Source organism: Calliphora vicina, chromosome 2, assembly GCF_958450345.1.
Source record: "Calliphora vicina chromosome 2, idCalVici1.1, whole genome shotgun sequence".
Lineage (NCBI taxonomy): Eukaryota > Metazoa > Arthropoda > Insecta > Diptera > Calliphoridae > Calliphora > Calliphora vicina.
This window is the reverse complement of record NC_088781.1, coordinates 112,965,930-112,983,904: the sequence shown is the minus strand read 5'-3', so window position 1 is coordinate 112,983,904 and position 17,975 is coordinate 112,965,930. Positions and strand designations below refer to the sequence as shown.

The following is a 17,975-nucleotide window of genomic DNA, read 5'->3' as shown; positions in this document are numbered from 1 at the left end:
TGTCCTTGAAAAAAAACTTGATTTTTAGTTTTGATTAGGTATTTTTTTGTTTAACAAAATGCAAATTTTCCTTAAAGATCATTTATCATATTTTTATTAACATTCGTCTCTGTTCTGTTCTGCTCTGGTTTGTTTTTTTTTCAGACACTTTGTGAAAAGGGTTTGTCAGCTATGGAATCGTCGCATAGACGCACTCTAAATGATTTAGAGGAAAAGCATAAGCAAGAAATTGAAGGTTTGCTAATCGAAAAGGAAACAGCCTTGGCTGAAGAAACCCAGGTAAATTGACTTAAGGCTACTTTCTGTGTATCTGTACAATGTACATATGAATTTATGTATGTACTTGTAGTTATATACATTGGTATAAGACTAACATACATAAGTATAACAACCATGTCATATATAATTATGAGGCAGAAATCATCTACTCAGACACTGTTGTTTTCATTTGGTAACTCCTTTTTTCTGCTGGTGCTGCTGCTGCTGCTAAACTTGCAACAGCAAAATTTAAACCTTGATTTTTCCTTGATACTTTTACATTTTTCTTTAACATTTTGTACTTTTTTTTAATTTTATATTTTTTTTTGTTTAACCATCACCTTTAGGCTACATTAGCTGCTCTTGATGCCATGCGTAAAGCACACCAAAGTGAAGTACAACGTGAAGTTGCACGCTTTAAACAAGAATTTCTTAAACAATTTCAACAAAGAGGCGAACGTACTTTAGATTCAACCAAGGCGAAGGAGTATGTATTTTGTGAACAATTTTTTGTTTAGCGTTTTTCTTAATTTTACTTATCATTTTACAATATTGTTAAGACGAGTAAGCGAGGTTTGTTTGGTAAGTGTGGTAAATGGGAAAACTTAATGGTACTTTGAATGATAAAGAAACATTTTCCATTTTCTTCGAACTTGTGAGAATTGCTTCCAATAGGATTATCCATAGATTTTGAGGACCTCTTCCACTTTATATTTCCAATGGAGTCTTGGTCTTCAACTTGGAGCTAACAATCTTTCCTCTCTCTCATTATGCTCGCTCATTCTTTCAACATCACCCAGCCAGCGAATTTGTTGCGTCTCACTATGAACACGTCGGAGTAGATCTCAGGTTCTTTCCATCAATGCATCGGCTATACTCTCCGTCAAGCATATGGAAGCATAGATTTATCCCCTTGAACAGGGGATTAGGATTGCTTGAGTATTTATACCGCGAGTGTTGGAATATTGTGTTTACAGGTCACTAATTTAAATCGATATACAAAACCTAAACTAGGTATACCCCAAACCAGGGCTGCAGTCAAACGTTGAAGTAGATGTCGGGTTCTTTCGTCAACTATACTCTCCGTCAATGCATATGGAAACATAGATTTATCGAAGGACTTTCCCTTGAACTGGGGATTAAGCTTGCTTGAGTATTTAAACCGCGAATGTTGGATTATTGTATTTGCAGGTCACTGCTTTAAATTGATATACAAAACTTAAAGCAGGTATACCCCAAACCCGGGTTGTAATTTAATGATTAGATTAGATTGTTCTGGACTAAAATTTGTTTAACTTTAGATACGTTTAAGATGATTGAACATATGTTAACATCAGTGATCTTAAATTTACATGAATTACACCTACTACAGAAGAGAGTACAGATTCGGGAGCTGATAGCGAAGATATACATTCGAATGTCATGTAGACTTGACGACAAATGTAGTGTCTTTTGTGCTGAGATTCCGACAGATTTGATAAAAGGTACAGTAATAAAAGAGAAGGGATTTGACAAAATATCTTGACAGTCAAATGCGTGCCAAAGACTCTGAAGTCTCAAGTTAGTGGACAACTGCAGATAGACCTCAGAACTAACAGAACCTTAAATGAAAATTTTTAGAGGATTCGGGAACGAATGATGGATTTAAACTGCAACTTTTAGCAGAAATCTTAATTAATTTTTAGTAATTTGAAAAACTTTAGGATATAATGGAAACTTCTTTAAACAAAAACTTAACCAAACTTACCTCACTACCCCCGTTTATAGGCTTGTAAAGAAATATTACTTACATAAAACCTTCTAGTACTTGTAGCTGTATGCATTTCTTATACTACTATTATATTCCCTTTATTATGTGTAAAATTTAAAAAAAAAAAAATCAAAAAAACTAAAGATGATTTATAAGTCATACATTAAATAATACTGAATTTTTCTTTTCTTTATGTCTTGCTCTGTGTACTCCATATAATTACAGAGAAGAATTGGAAGAATTGCGTCAAGAAATTCTATCATTCTCCGAAAAATATTCCATCAAATGTGTTGAAAACGCTGCTTTAGAAGAGAAATTACGTGTTGCCAATCAAAAACTGAAACATTTTCAACAAATGCAACAATTGGAATTAAGGTAATCATCAGTTTTGTGTAAAACCATACATATATTTTTATTTGTTACAGCTCATACATAAATATTTCTTTCGTATCTTTTTTTTGTTTTTGGTTTGCTCTTATTTACATTACCAATTTGAAAATGAATTCAGTTGAAATGGGAAATTTATTCAGAAATCGTGCTTAAATATTTTTTTTTCTTTCGTTTTCATCATGGTTTATGAAAGCTACATCAGAGAATATGACAATATAGAATCAGTAATAAATTACATACTAAGTTTTTTTTCTTAACATTAAGATGAGACCAATCCTATTCTTGTTTAATTTTTTTTCATTCTTGTGTGTTAATAATAACTGAGGGATTGTTTGAGAAAACATAAATAAATGTAAGCATAGTTTGCCTTAAATAAGCTATAAAACTGCAATGTAAAGATACATTTTAATGGCTTAAGATTGGCGTTTTTAATGTGGAGTAAAGTTATAAAAAAAGCTGTGTTCCCGCTATGTTTGTTAAATATTCCTTATGGGCATGATTTCAAGGATAATGGCAAAGATATTCTTAAACAAAATGTGTCAGTTTATCAATACGCCCTTATTTGTAATTTTGAGTTTTGTAACGATGCCCTATCGCAAGGACGCATAGTATGGTTAATGAACCCAATTGTGTTAATTCTGGAGTTGAATTTAAAGTAATGTGTATAACTGTTTTGTCTATGCGAGAATTTTTCAATTTGATAGCTTTTATTTTGAAACATTTGTACAATATAAATTTATTCAAAATATTGGCCATTGTTAGCTATGACCTTTTCCCATCTTTCTGACATGATTTGGATTCCGTGCCAATAGAACTGCTGATCTTCTGAGATAAAGAACGAATCAAGCCAAAATCAGATAATCTGTTCCAAAGTGAAGCGTATCCCAGAGAGAGCATTCGAAACAAACACAGGTGAAGTAATTACCAATTATTTCATTCTGAATACTTTTTAACAGGTATTGTAACATATGGCCAAGTGTTGTCATGATGCGATATTACGGTTTCGTGTCATCCTGCATATTCTGGATGTTTTTTTGTCAATGCTCGCTTCAAAGGTAATGGTTTCCTGTGATGGTCTGGTCTGATTTCAGCAACTCATAATAGGAGCCTTTTGCTCTACAGAGCATTACCTTAGCGCTGTGGATATTTGGTATTAGTATCGATTCGGCTGGTTAGCTGGGCTTCACACACATTTTCTTAAGCTTCGGGTTATCGTAATGGATCCATTTTTCATCGCAAATAATGACTCAGTACAAAAATGATTTTCATTCACATTGGAAGTGCAAAATCGGATTTCAACCCAGCAAAAAATATTTCGGATTTGGAAGCAATAAATATGATTACTGCATCTTCTACTGCTACATTAATTGCTTCCTAAAATTATTGCCTTACAAAAATGATTTTGGAAGGCATACATTAAGCTATTCGTATAGGTGGTGAAGTACTTAGAAAAAATCAGCGCTTCTTGTTAGGCAATCACTGGGTCTGTAAGATTTTATTGCTTCTCAGCAGCTCTAAAATCTATGTGCACAATTGTTTGCACATATTTAATTCGATGAAATCAGGTTAATTTTAAAGCTGTGAAATATGCTTATTTTGGATTCCTTATGCAGAGCCTCTACGCGAGGAATCCCATATAAAAATCATGTAAATTTTCATGCGAAGTGGTAGCAGTATACAAGTGCTCTCTGCCTTACAAACCTGCTTCCGAGGAAGCATCATTTTTTGCTGGGAAGCTCTGTCGACTTCAATTCGTATGGTACCCAATATCCCAGTTTTTGGATGAATCCTGCTGCTCTCAAATGTTTTGAAATTGCTGCTTGAGTAGTTCCCAAAAATAACTCTTGTTGAGCACAAACTGTCTCTCACAAGTTGAATCACATTCATCATAAGCTTTGGTGAGCAATCGATGTTCTACGGTGGACTATTTTTTAAATTAAAAGCAAAACTTCCCGCTTATGACGATTCGTTGGCAAAAATTCGACATTTTCGAAGCAACAATAAAAGTTTAATGTCATTTTAACCCCAAGTGCCATTAAGGGTTAATTTCCATTTTTGTGTTATTATTATTAAAACTAGACTTCATGTTATATTTTTCTTAAGTTTCATCAAAATCGGCCCAAAAATATATATTTCGCAATCATTCCATCAGAAATTTCAAATATTGAAAAATTTTACTTTGACCTCACGATTTAATGTTTAGTATTTTCTAATTTTAGAAAAAAAACTTTCAGTGTATATTTAGAATTATCTGGATTATAATATTCTGAAGAGGATCTACTTAATATTCATAAAAGTAAGGAAATTGAGCTCATTCGCCAAAATATGGCCAAATAATTAGTTTTTCTCGAAAATTGCAAAATTTAAATCGCAGGTAGGGAAAACTATTTAGATATTTTCATAATTTTTTCATATTTTTATTCCCTATTATATTGTCCATAAATCCGAAATGAGATGATCAAAAATTCTCAAATTTGTTTAACAAAATTTTTAAAAATTTTAAATGGGGTTTTGAAACTGCCGTTTAAAAAAAATATTTTTTTTGGTCATACCTGCGAATGGGATGTCGCACAGTGCTTTGTTCAATGGACAAAAATCAAAAACAAGATCATGTCTTTGATGTTAATGAAACTTATATTTTTCAATAGACAACTAAATAACTCATTCGTATAAAAAAGACTTATTTATAAATATCTCTTATTGTCGCCACTAGAGGTCGCTAAAGTTAGTACATTTTCAACATAAATTTTATAGAGAAAAATATATTTGTTTTAAGTTTAACTAAAATTATTGTTAAAAGTTCGTTTTAAAAGATATAAACTCGCGATTGGCTGCAAATGAAAGAATATGAATGTGGAATTATGGAAAATTACTGTCTTTGTCAAAAAAAGGTTTAACAGTTTAATCTGCGCAATTTTTAATAATCAACATTTTTTTTATTGTAAGCCTGAAATTCTAAAACTTTGTTGGAATATTAGTAAAATACGTGTTAATCTATTTTGATTATGTTTTACTATAGAATAGCCATAAGTATTATCTATAAGAAAATGTAATCATTAGTTGTCCTTTCGTATGAAAACTATTAAAATTTTGTTTTTGTTTAAATATATAAATTACCATTTCGTAAATTTTCAATTTGATGGTTTGGGGAAAGAGCTCCAGATTTTCGGTTTTTTATAAAATAATACCGTTTTTTCTTTTAAATAACTAAGAAATATTGCGTTATTTAATAAAAGTAGTTTAATGGCATAAAGTGTATTAATATTTCTTTATTTGGTTCTTGATATTGTATGTTTTTTGCTGAAATCAAAAAAAAAATCCAAAGTTTGATTTAATTTTGAAAAAAAACATGTTAATTAATTTTAATTTGTCTTTAATTTTATCTAATGCTTATCTCTTATTTATTATAATGTGAAATCATTATTTGTCCGTTTTGACCAGAACTTTAAAAAAAAATTGTTTTTGATGGCACCCATAAATAATACATTTTTACCGTAAATGTAAGTAACTCAATAATTGAATATAACCTACATATCCTCAGATTGAGATATTAATATGAGCTTCTGCTGATATTAGGAACACTTAAAGTATAATCCATTATCCAGATTCTAATATTACAGCTGAACCATAAGGCTATCAACATTTGAAAATGTCCGTCCATCCGTCCTTCCGAATTTAGAAAATATATACAATATTTCAGTATTTTTTTAAAAAAAGGATATATGGCAGTTATGTAAATCCTTGCTAGAATTTAAATGTTAATAACTAAATTAATCTGATATTATAAGAGAACAATAATTTCTGAAAATATAATTTTATTCAGGTTTATAGGTTTTTTAAGAAAAAGGATATATGGCAGCCACCCGAATCCTTGCTGCGATTTTCAAAAACAATAATAACTTTATTAAAATGATTATAACCAAATTGGTTCCAAAATAAGATACGATTTTTACGAATTTTTTAAAAAAAATTTAGATGTTATACAGGATATTGAAATCATGATGTCTTGGAATTATGAATATCCTTCCGATAAAATTTTCATAACTTTGCATCTAATATTATAAGAGAACAATAATTTCTGAAAATTAATAATTTTATACAGGTTTAAAGGTTTTTTAAGGAAAAGGATGTATGGCAGCCACCCGAATCCGTGCTGCGATTGTAATAAAAATTTTCACAAACAACAATAACTTTATTAAAATGATTATAACCAAAATTTAAAATGTTAGGAGTATAACTGTGAATTTTATTCAAAATTATATGTTCAGGATATATGGGAGGTACCCGTGTCCTTTCACGGATTTTTTCAAGAATTATATTTTTTCTTAATCTTACCAAAAGGTAATATTCCACTAATTTTTATTCGTCTGCAATAACTCCTTCTATATTTGTCCATTGCCTATATGAAAACAAAGCACTGTGTGTCGGTATCCTACGAAGCCAAAAACTCATATACAAGTAAATGTGGACATATTTTAAGTAAAAATGAGCTTTTATTTTAATATTTCTCATATATGTTAATTTTGTTCCTAAATTTCTTATTCTAGTGGCCTGAGACACGTTAATGGCCTGGAAAATTTTTAATAACTTTAACATTTTTTAACCAATTTTTGTTTTTATATCTCATTGGAACGACAATTACGTACACATTTCTATTCTTTTAAATTAAATTGAAAAATTATTTTTTTAATGGCAAAATTTTTACAAAAAACGAAAAAATTGCATTTTTCCCCTTGTAAATGTAGAGGGCACATCTTAACTCCAACCGATTTACCTAGAATTTTTCAGGATTATTTTTTTTACCAATGTTCAACAAACTGGGGGTGAGACTGGCCAAAATCAAACTTTGATTTATTAAGGGCCACCCTATTATGAACCCTTTAAAATGACATCTAAATTATTAAAACCAAAATCCTATTGTAAATCCCACATTTTTAAGTCATACACCCAATATAAAAATGCTGTTTATTTTATTGAACATCATTTCTTTTCTTATACAATTTTGTGTATAACAATATTTTTTATAGAAAAATTTTTGTATAACAGTATTTTCTATAGAAATTTTTATGTATGAAAGTATATTCTATAGGTAAGTTTGTGTATAACAGTATTTTCTATAGAGAAAATTCTGTATAACAGTATTTTCCATAGAAAATTTTGTATATAACAGTACTTTCTATAACATTTAACAGTTAACATTTACTATAGGAAATTTTGTGTATAACAATATTTTCTATAGAGAATGTTTGCATAACAGTGTTTTCTATAGAAAAGTTTCTGTATAACAGTATTTTCTATATAGAATATTTAATTTTCTATTGAAAATTTTATGTATCACAATATTTTCTATACAAAATAGATTTTGTAAATGATACCTTTTTCATATATAAACATTTTTTGGAAAAATTTTATTTTTACTGTTCGAAAAACAGCGTAGCGAAATGGGTTAATCCATTTAACAAAAGGTTAATCGTAGAACAAGAATATTGGGACAAAATTAATCTTAAAATTATGAAATCTTGTTTTGTTTAGAACTATTTACATTCGTCTTCACACATAATTTTTGCAGCTGAAAGCTCTACAACTCATCCTTCTAACTTGTTTCTACAAAAAAACCTTCATATTTCTTACTTCATTAACACACCACAACAATTTTCCACTCAATCATTTATTTTTTTTCACTCTCATTTGACAGAAACAAACAGTTCCGCGCTCATTTGGCATCCGAAGATCCCTCTAAAGATATACAATTTGTAACCAGGCCCAAGGATGGCGAAGACGCAAATGGCGATGCTGTTTGTCAAGATAGTGAGGTTAGTTAACATAACATAACTTGCATGCAAGTTCTCTAAAAACACTAGCTAAATTTACACAATTATAGAAATAATATTACAACTAAGAAAACAGAAAAATTTGTAACTAATCAGTTATTACAAAAATTACTTTTTTTTGATTACGTTGAAACAAAACAAAAAATTAAATTCTAAAACTAATTTTATCATCATATTTACTTACACAACTGCATATAACCAACATAACCTTTATATATACACTTAACAAACACTTAAATACATGATTTTTTTTAATTTTTACAAAACAACAACTACAAACATACATAAAAAAAAAACATTATTAAATAATAATAACAACTACAACAAAATTAAAAAAATAAACAGCATGTGCATGCTAAAAAATCTAATCACAATGATAATGATGCGAAAATATATAAACAAGAACAACTATTAAAACAACAACAACAACAACACCAACAACCACAACAAAGACATAGTAATGATAATGAAGAAGATCGTCATCAACATCAGCAGCAGCAGAAGCAAGAGTCAAAACAAAACAAATCCAAGTTGATTAAACCCTTATGTACCACTACTCAAATAAAAACACGCTCAGTTAATGATCTAAATTCTCACAATGATGACGATAATGGTAGTAAAATTACAAGCACAACAACAACAGCAACCACATTGATAGCAAATTTAACTCAACCTCCTACTTCGTTTGATACAAAATCAACAAGTGATAGTCAAACAGCAACATCTACTAGTAGCAATAGCAATACTGCAATTTCTACTCAGATGCATGATACTAAGCAGAAGATTAATACTAACAGCAACAACACTTGCAACACTACCACCACTACTACCATTCGTAGCAACAAAAACAACAACAACAAAGATATTATCAATTTAGCCAACAACAATAACAATATTATGGTTGTTGCTGCTGCTGCCGATAATAATGATAATGACACCAATGTAACTTTACTAAATAGTACTAGCAATAGTAGTCATTGTAAAAATACTATCAGTAGTAGTAGTAGTAATAGTTGTAGGTATGGTAGTGGCAGTAGAGGAGGAGGAGGTCTTGATGATAATGATTATTTAACCAATTCTCGATATTCGTATGAGCCATGTTATAAACAAACCAATTTGTTTAACTATCAGAATAGGATGTTAAACTTTGAAGGTAAAACTAATTGAATCACAACAATATCGAAATAAACAATCAACAACATACACATACAAAATTAAAAGAAAATAAAGTTTTCTCACTCTCTTACTTTATAACTCTCTGATCCTTTGTCTTTGTTGATGATGCACCACCACTCACTGTTATTGATCACTTTTCACATGCAACTCTTTCTACTTATGGAATATATTTACATGGGTGTTTGTGTATGTTTTCTGTTTTTTTTTTTTTTTTTTTCATTATAATTTCATACACTTTGTACTTTTTGTAAAGTCACTTGTCTCTTCTCTAAAAAATATTCTCTTCACTACATCACTACACTTTGTCTACTGTTATTTTGCAAATGCTTATTTTATTTGTAATCATTATCATTCACACATTTCTTGTCCACTACAGTGCACAATGGAGCAGAATCAATATAGTTTTGAAATAAATCTACAATTTCTAACTGACTGTTCAACAGACTCAAAACGCCGCTACAGAGGGGTTTGAAGGGATAGGCCGTCAAACATAACTCATATGCCTTGCTATGCCTACTTGAAATTTCATGTCAATTTTAACGACGGGTTAAAAATTACAGATTTATTTCCAAAATATTTCGATTCTGAACTATTCTAATCGTATACGAATTACCCCAAAAAAACTTATTAATATTACTCATACCACTCGTATTCCAATTAATGTGCGTACAGCATGAAACTAAATTGACTTCAAGTTACAGAGCATTATTCGACTGTGAGAAATTCGTCTATTATTTTTTGTTAAGAAAAGGATAAAACCATTTCGTTGAAATTATATGGGTTTTATAACGTATTAATTTAAATATTTACAGGTAAAATTAAAAAAAAAAACATACAAAACCTCGTACTTATACGATAATTTTAGTTATGGCATTTCAAGTCCCTTTCAAAGACCCTTCACATGAGAGCAACATTTCATATGTTTCCTTTGCGAAAAATATGAAAAAAATTCATAAAAACCATAAATAACGACCTTTAGATCCTTTGGTCCAGTCCACCAAATACCGGACCCAGGACAAATATTTATATCAAAGGGAATTATACTTCGATTTCAGTTCGGAACAACCAAAACATTTTTATTGTGTTTTTAACAATAGTTCAATAGATTTTTATGTATATCGTTACCTTAATATAGAAAGACCCTAACTTGTGTTTCGTTTATTTTGATACACTGTCCGCTCATAATAATATTCTGCCAAAAAAAAATTCGAATTAAAAAAAAACACGAGTTTGGGCCTGTCTTTATTAAGATAACGATATGTAGAATTGGATTCATTCAAAAAATCTAAAAAATTGGAATTATTGGAATTGTTATTTATGATTGCTTATAATACTTTACAATTTTGCATATCCCCGAAAGCAGATGAGAAATTATTTTAACAGGATTACATGTTATCCAACAATATTATGACCACTGGAATCATATATATGATTGCGGCAACCATAATATGTTAGAATATATGTATATCGATAACTTAGTGTGTAAACATGATAAGTCCCTTTTCATAAATTTTATAGGAGATACAGAAAACGTTATAAAATAATTTGTTTTAAATATTTCTGAAATTTGAATTTTTTAATAAAACTACATGTTTAGTATTTCCATAACATTTGTTCTTTATTGTTGACAGTAATGCTGCTCTCAAAAGGCAATGCAGCATAAATTTGAAAATTTCCCAAGATATCCCTAACAAATATCTGATATCAGGAAAAATTGGATTAGTATCATAACTTCTAATGACCATTGTCGTAGCTATAAGGATATGGAAAAAGAAGACAAGATTTTCCACCTTGTCTGTGAATGCCCTGCACTGAGTGTCAAAAGGCATAAATTCCTTGGTCAGGCAGCTCTCACGGCTACAGATTGAGTCTAATAACTTTGACATTTTAACATACATTTCGATGTAAATCACACTACATCTGACAAGTGGTGCGGTCTTGTCAAAACGCGGACCTTTAGACTCTGATTGACTGTTCGCCTCGTATTTCCCACCAAAAACTTATACTTGTATTATAAGTTAAATAAAACTTAAACTGTTCCATATAAAAATTCTCAAAACTACGTAAATTTATTCAAATATTGTACAAATTCATTAAATATTAAAATACTAGCTTCACCCGAGCTCTTCGCTACCCAGTTGTTGTGATATAAAAAAAATGTGAAAAGATTTTATGAATATAGTCTGTGATAACTAATATTTCCCACCAATTCCAAAATATCTAAAATTGTTTATACGTAATTCGTAAACTGAAGGGCCTAGAGCAAAAGTAATGGAAATCTGTCATATTTCCCACCAACATTTGTTTTTTATAAAATAAAGAAAATCTCTGATCACTCGTATTTCCCACCAAAATTTGATTTTTATAACGAAAATTCCAATATATCCAAAATTGCTTATAATTCGAAAACTAAATGAAAATCTGTAGCCACTCATATTTCCCACAAAAATTTGATTTTTATAACGACCTAGAGCGAAAAGAAAGTAAATCTGTGATCACTCGTATTTCCCACCAAAATTTGATTTTTATAACAAAAATTCAAAAATATCTAAAATATCGAATAATTCGTAAAATATAGGACCTAGAGCGAAAATATTTCCCACCAAAATTTTATTTTTATAACGAAAATTGCAAAATATCTAAAATTGCACCTTATTAACGGCTGCCCACTTGTATTATCGAACGATATGAAAATTTGGTATGTAGCGGACATGTGCTGGAATGTATTCCTTTCGCTTACACCAAATCATTCGCTTATGAATGTGAAACTGTGAATTAAAAATCTTTTCTGGAATATTTCGGGAATTTTCTTGGGTATTCTTCTTGTTTGAGATTGGTGCGAATCATCGAAATCCGTCCAGGCGCTATAAGCGTAGTAACTAACATCACTCTCATTTATATATGAGGAGCCGCAGAATAAGAGGTACTTTTTTGGCCATTTAAAATTTTTGGGAAATTGAGTTTTGTTTATTTCGCCCCCTTAAAAAAATGCATGAATGGTAACAAGTTTCTTACTTATCAATAGGTACATCTAACTGCCATAAGTCACCACATTGAATGTTAAGGATGTTTGAAATAAAACCATTTTTATTTTGAAAAAGAACCTTTTATTAAAAATTAAGATAAAAAAGTACGTTTTATACTAGTGTTTTACGTTTTGTTAAGCACCAATTTTTTTAAAACCCATTTCCTTAGTAAAAAAAATTTTGCTAACTTGATTATTTCTGGAAGATTTCAACCCAAATATTGTAAAAATATAAAAATAACAATTTTTCAAAAAATGCGAAAAAGTACCTTTTGTTCTGCGGCTCCTCATATATAAGATAGATTGGTATATTACTCGGTATTTATAATTTTATCCACATTTCCCGGAAAGCTTTTCATTAAAGATTTTATAGTTGCTTTCGTTATTTTTTGGACGATACTTTCCTGTGTATACTTTTCCACAGGTGGACCATAATATATGTATATTTCTGTGTTTATCGTGCCTGATGTTACAAATTATTGGCTTCTTTTGCCACAACTGAAATTGCTTTCCCCACATGAAAGTTTTTGAGGAATTTAATTTGTTTTTTTTTTCGTTTTGTTCTTGAACATTAGTTCATCCATCAGCCACATCCAAATCTTGACCCGGAAGTTGAAAAAGGTCTGCAGTATATAAGTTTCATCATCCATCACACCACAGGTGTATTTCTTTTATAAAATTTGTCCTCAATTTTTCACTCGTTCTTTTGCTTTTAAGATCTTTGCCGTATTGCGATTTGGAACTTTCTGAACTTTATACGACTTCAATCCAGCAATAGCTTTGGCTCTGCGCACAAAAGAATCATAGCATTTAACTATACGAGCTGCTTTTCGGATAGAAGTGTTCTATGCTCTTCAAAAGAGCTCTTTGACATATTTTGCCTTAACAATATCTGTTAGACCTTTTTTTCATCCTGATCGAGATTTTCTTTCAATGTTCAAGTCTTTATAATACTGTTTAATGAACTAGTTTCGAAATCACTAGTTCTATGGTTGTAATAAAAAAGACTGAAGTAGTTCTTGTTATAGTCGTTCTAGAACTGGTGATTTAGGAATAAGTTCTGCAAATTTTCTTGGAATATTTAGGTCTTTTGGCAAAAATTAAATAAATAAACTAATAGTTTACCCTTTCACGACCATAACTAGAGATGCTAAACGGGGAATCCCGTTCCCGAAAATCCCGGGGTTTTCGGGATTTTCTAAATCCCGAAGCCCGGGATTTTTTAATTTTAAATCCCGGGGTTTTCGGGATTTTCCAAATCCCGTTTTTCATAAATAAATAGGGGAAATTGTCATTTTTGTATGACTTTTTCATTCATTTTGACATTCGACATGGCCGAATATCGCAAAGTGATGTTCAGCAAAGTTGTTAAGCTCAACTCCTGCTACAATATAGTTAATAAAGGAAAACGGTATTTTTGGTTTTCCTTGAGTGGGTCTCTAGAAAATCCATTTTTCACCATTTTTTTTTAAGTTATCTAACAAAACTCAAATTAAATCCTCTTCAAATGAAATTGATTTTATCTCAGTTGAGGAGCTCGAACAAAATGAAAATATTTCGATGGCTAAAAGGCTAAAAGATATTATTAATAAATGTAAAAACCCCAAATAACAATAACGAAACCAAATTATAATGTAGATTTTCAACTTGCAAAATAAATACATCATTTTATTTCTGAAGGAACAAGAGGAAAATACTTGCAGATTTGTTATAAGTATTTGCAAACGGGTTTGCCAATGTGAAAGATGTTTTTCGGCAGCAGCATATGTCGAAAACAAACTTCGTTCCAGAATGGCAGATGAAACCATAGATGCAATAGTATTCTTAAGAAGCTATTTAAAATAAACACTTTTTTATACTAAAGTACGGTTTTTCACCAGTATGTCGATTTTTTTCACGAAAAATCGTATGCAGAAACGCATTCTACGGAAAATTCTAAGAAGAAACCAGAAGTCTAAAATCAAATCCTATCGCATTTCGTCCAATGATATTTCAGTATATATATTTTTTTTGGCCTAATGTACATACTTTATTGTTATTTCTTCTTATATAATGTACTCATGCAAGTATTTTATGCTTTTTAGTGTCTAATAAAAATTAATTGCTAAATAAAAAATGTACTTTCAATTGTAAAGGCATAATTATGTACGTTTCTTTCTTATAATTTTCGGGATTTTAGATTTCCCGAAAATCCCGAAACCCCGTGTCGGGATTTCGGGATTTTTTACCAAATCCCGAACCCCGGGATTTTTAAAAATCAGTCCCGATTAGCATCTCTAACCATAACTCTAATTTTTGAACAATTCCTTAATGAAATTAAGTATGTAGTTGTGACAATCAAAACGATTGTATTCATTTCATACAGAAATGAAGATGTTGGTTTAAAATTTCATCGTATTTGCTTAAATAAAGGTATTTGTCTTCAACATGTCAACATCTATACAAGTTTTATTCTTAATGTATACTATATGGTGTCAGCACAAGTGTTGAAGTTACAACATACAACAAATTTAACTCTAATATATTTATACTACATATTTATTAATAATAACACACTAATTACACTTTAATGTTTAATACTATTTTTACACAAACTTACACTTACACTATTATAAATGTTTCTCATTAAAAAAACCACACTGTATGTAAAATATTAAAAACATATTTCCTCTAACTAATGATTTAATCTTTCACTTAATTATTTTCCAACCCTTTTCCAATAACAGGTTTGAAAACGTCAACCAGAACCACATTTGGTAAAAATTTGAAAACCTTTAAAAATCAATATAAATTAAACAATACTAAAAATACCACACCAATAAAAAATGAAACAACATCATCATCATCAACAACAGCAACAACCAAAATAAGCAAAAACGAACAACATCAACAAAAACCACAAATTTATAAATCAATTAAAACATTTCAAATACCAGATAATGATCAAACCCCAACAACAACATCCACATTTCAATTGAATAGTGAAAATTTACCACAAACTGAAAAAACAACAATAAAATCTATACTAAACCCAGTGGATTTACCAAAGAATTTTAGTGCTAATAATACAATTAATATAAATTTAAATAGTTTTTATAATATGGAAAAGCAACTAATTAATAAAAATCAAAAAAAACAACAACAACTAGATAATATTAACCCTAAAACTTATACATTTAATACAAACAGCAACAACAACAACAGAAACACTACTTTAACAGCCAATGATAAGAAAAATATTTTACCCATTGCCGAAAGATGCAGTGCAATTAATTTAAATAGTTTTACAGACATCATACAAAAAGCCACCACAACAGCAACAACAACAGCAGTAAAACATGTTGGTGATGATGATATTAAAGACTATGATAACAGCAAGCAACAGAAATTTCAATATTTAAACCAGCACAAGAACAACAATGATAGCACCATGTTTGTAGAGACAACAGCAAAACCAACTTGCAGCAGTTACAATTTATTAACTCAGCAACAGCAACAACAACAAACACATCAGCAACAGCAACAACAACACCATATTTTATATCAAGATATGGACAACACGACATTAAAAACGAAAAGATCCCGCATTAGCTCACCCCCTCCCTTAGATGGAAGGGACGTTGAGCTGACATTAAACACTACAACTCCATCATCATGCACTTCAAGCACTAACATTAACAACAACAACATCAGCAACAACAATATTAATCCAACACTAAACAGCACGAAATCTTTACGAAATTCATCACATTCAAAACGTTTTGAGTTGGAAATATAATCAAACAACATCAGCAGCAGAAGCAGTCGCAGTCGCAGTAGAAGCAACATCATTATGAAAACAAAATATTTATACGTAGTTTAAATTAATACATATTTTGGAAAAAAAAATGTAAGCTTAAAACAAAGGTGTTTTTGGGAGTTACAGACACAAGTATTTTGCTAAAATTTTGGAATTATTTGGAAATAAATTAAGGAAAACTTCAGTCAAAACTACATTATTTTAAATGTTGTGAAAAATAAAGTTTTGCAGTTACAAACTCTTTGAAACTAAATTTACATAAAAAGCCTTCAAATAACAAACAATTTACTGTCTATTAGTTTGTTAAACTCAGCTTAATTTTATGCTTAGTTAAGGTTTGAATCAATAACTAATAAATCAAAATCGATTCACAAATTGTTTTTAAAAACTTCCTGGGAAAACTTAGGTCTAGATTTACTGAAATTTAACTACGGTTTTATAGCAGCTTATTTAAACTTATAATATTATACTGATCGATGACTTTTGATGACAAACTTCTTGGGAAAACTTAGACCTAAATTTTTAAATATTTATTGAACTTTATTTTAACCTAAACTCAATATAATTAACTGGACTTTTATCAGTAGTAGCTAGAGATTAAATTAAACTTGGTTTAACTTTTGATGTTAAAATTTCATAAAAAAAACGTAAAACAGCTTGAAATGTTAAATCAAACTTGAAATGTTTAACAACTGTATAGTTAATCTCTAAAGAAATTCAAATTGCAGTTAAATACAGTATACCTTTACATATGTGGTTTATCCAATAATATTGTTCGATCACTTTTGTTGTCAAATTTATTGGGAAACTTAAATTTTAAGTAAAACAATATTTAACTGACCTATTACCAATAACAGTCAGAGATTAAGTTAAACTTGGTTTAACTGAAAGACGATTACTTTTGATGCTACAATTACAATTTGCTTTTAAAATTAAACTAAGTTTTTACTTCTACTTACATATTACAGCGAAACTAAACACTCCTTAACTGGTTTTATTAAACTCAATTGGATGTCCACATTACGTTGTAAAGAAGCTATTCAGTTAAACTCGAAAAAATATCACTTTCTTTTAAACCATGTTTTTGATGATTTAAAATACTTGGGAAAACTGTAAATTTTCACTTATACTTGGTTTAACGAACAGTTCAGCAAACATTTTAACAAACACAACTAAAGTTTAGCAATACAAAATTGTAATAGTTGTCAAAGTAAATTTTTACTTATTTTTGTTTTGGCGAAACGTTTAGCTAAACTCTCCTTAACTAGGTTTTATTAAACTAGAAATTTTGCATTAAATTCGAACATTCGAACAAGTTTTTCTTCCTTTCAAACCACCATGTTTGTGATAGTTTATATAAAAAAAAACTGTAATTTTTTTATTTGTATTTGGCTTAACGAAAGGTTTAGCTAAATTAAACTCGGAAAAGTTTTATTTTCATTTGTGATGGTTTAAAATACTTGAAGAAAAAACTATAAAATTAATTTTAGTTAGCTAAACTTTATTTAACTAGTGATTTATTAAACTGTAAATCTGTGTTAGACTTTTTAACAACAATTGAGTTAAACTTGAAAGAAATTAAACATTATATGTATACTTTAAAAATTAAAACTAAAGTTTAGCTAAACTTGTATCAAATTTAATTGAACTTAACCTCTTAACAATTGATTTTTTTGTAATTATTATTTGTATGGCTTTTTAAAGGAGAAAACTTTATTAAACACATGTAGGCATATTTTGACCTCT

The 17,975-nt window shown here is 29.5% G+C and overlaps 1 protein-coding gene across 6 annotated transcripts in view; it reads left to right on the top strand.

The window, feature by feature from the left end:
• The window catches only part of osp (outspread), a 302,097-nt gene extending 284,499 nt beyond the window's left edge, over positions 1–17,598 (top strand). For 5 of the 6 annotated variants that reach the window (XM_065499376.1, XM_065499373.1, XM_065499375.1 and 2 more), the window contains exons 7-12: positions 145–279; positions 606–745; positions 2,234–2,383; positions 8,094–8,211; positions 8,575–9,382; positions 15,157–17,598. In XM_065499376.1, the coding sequence (XP_065355448.1) occupies positions 145–279; positions 606–745; positions 2,234–2,383; positions 8,094–8,211; positions 8,575–9,382; positions 15,157–16,208 (2,403 nt within the window). In that variant the 3' untranslated portion in view covers positions 16,209–17,598. The remainder of the gene's footprint in view (positions 1–144; positions 280–605; positions 746–2,233; positions 2,384–8,093; positions 8,212–8,574; positions 9,383–15,156) is intronic. The other variant, XM_065499378.1, reaches the window with a different exon arrangement.
• The last annotated feature ends 377 nt before the right edge of the window (positions 17,599–17,975 follow it).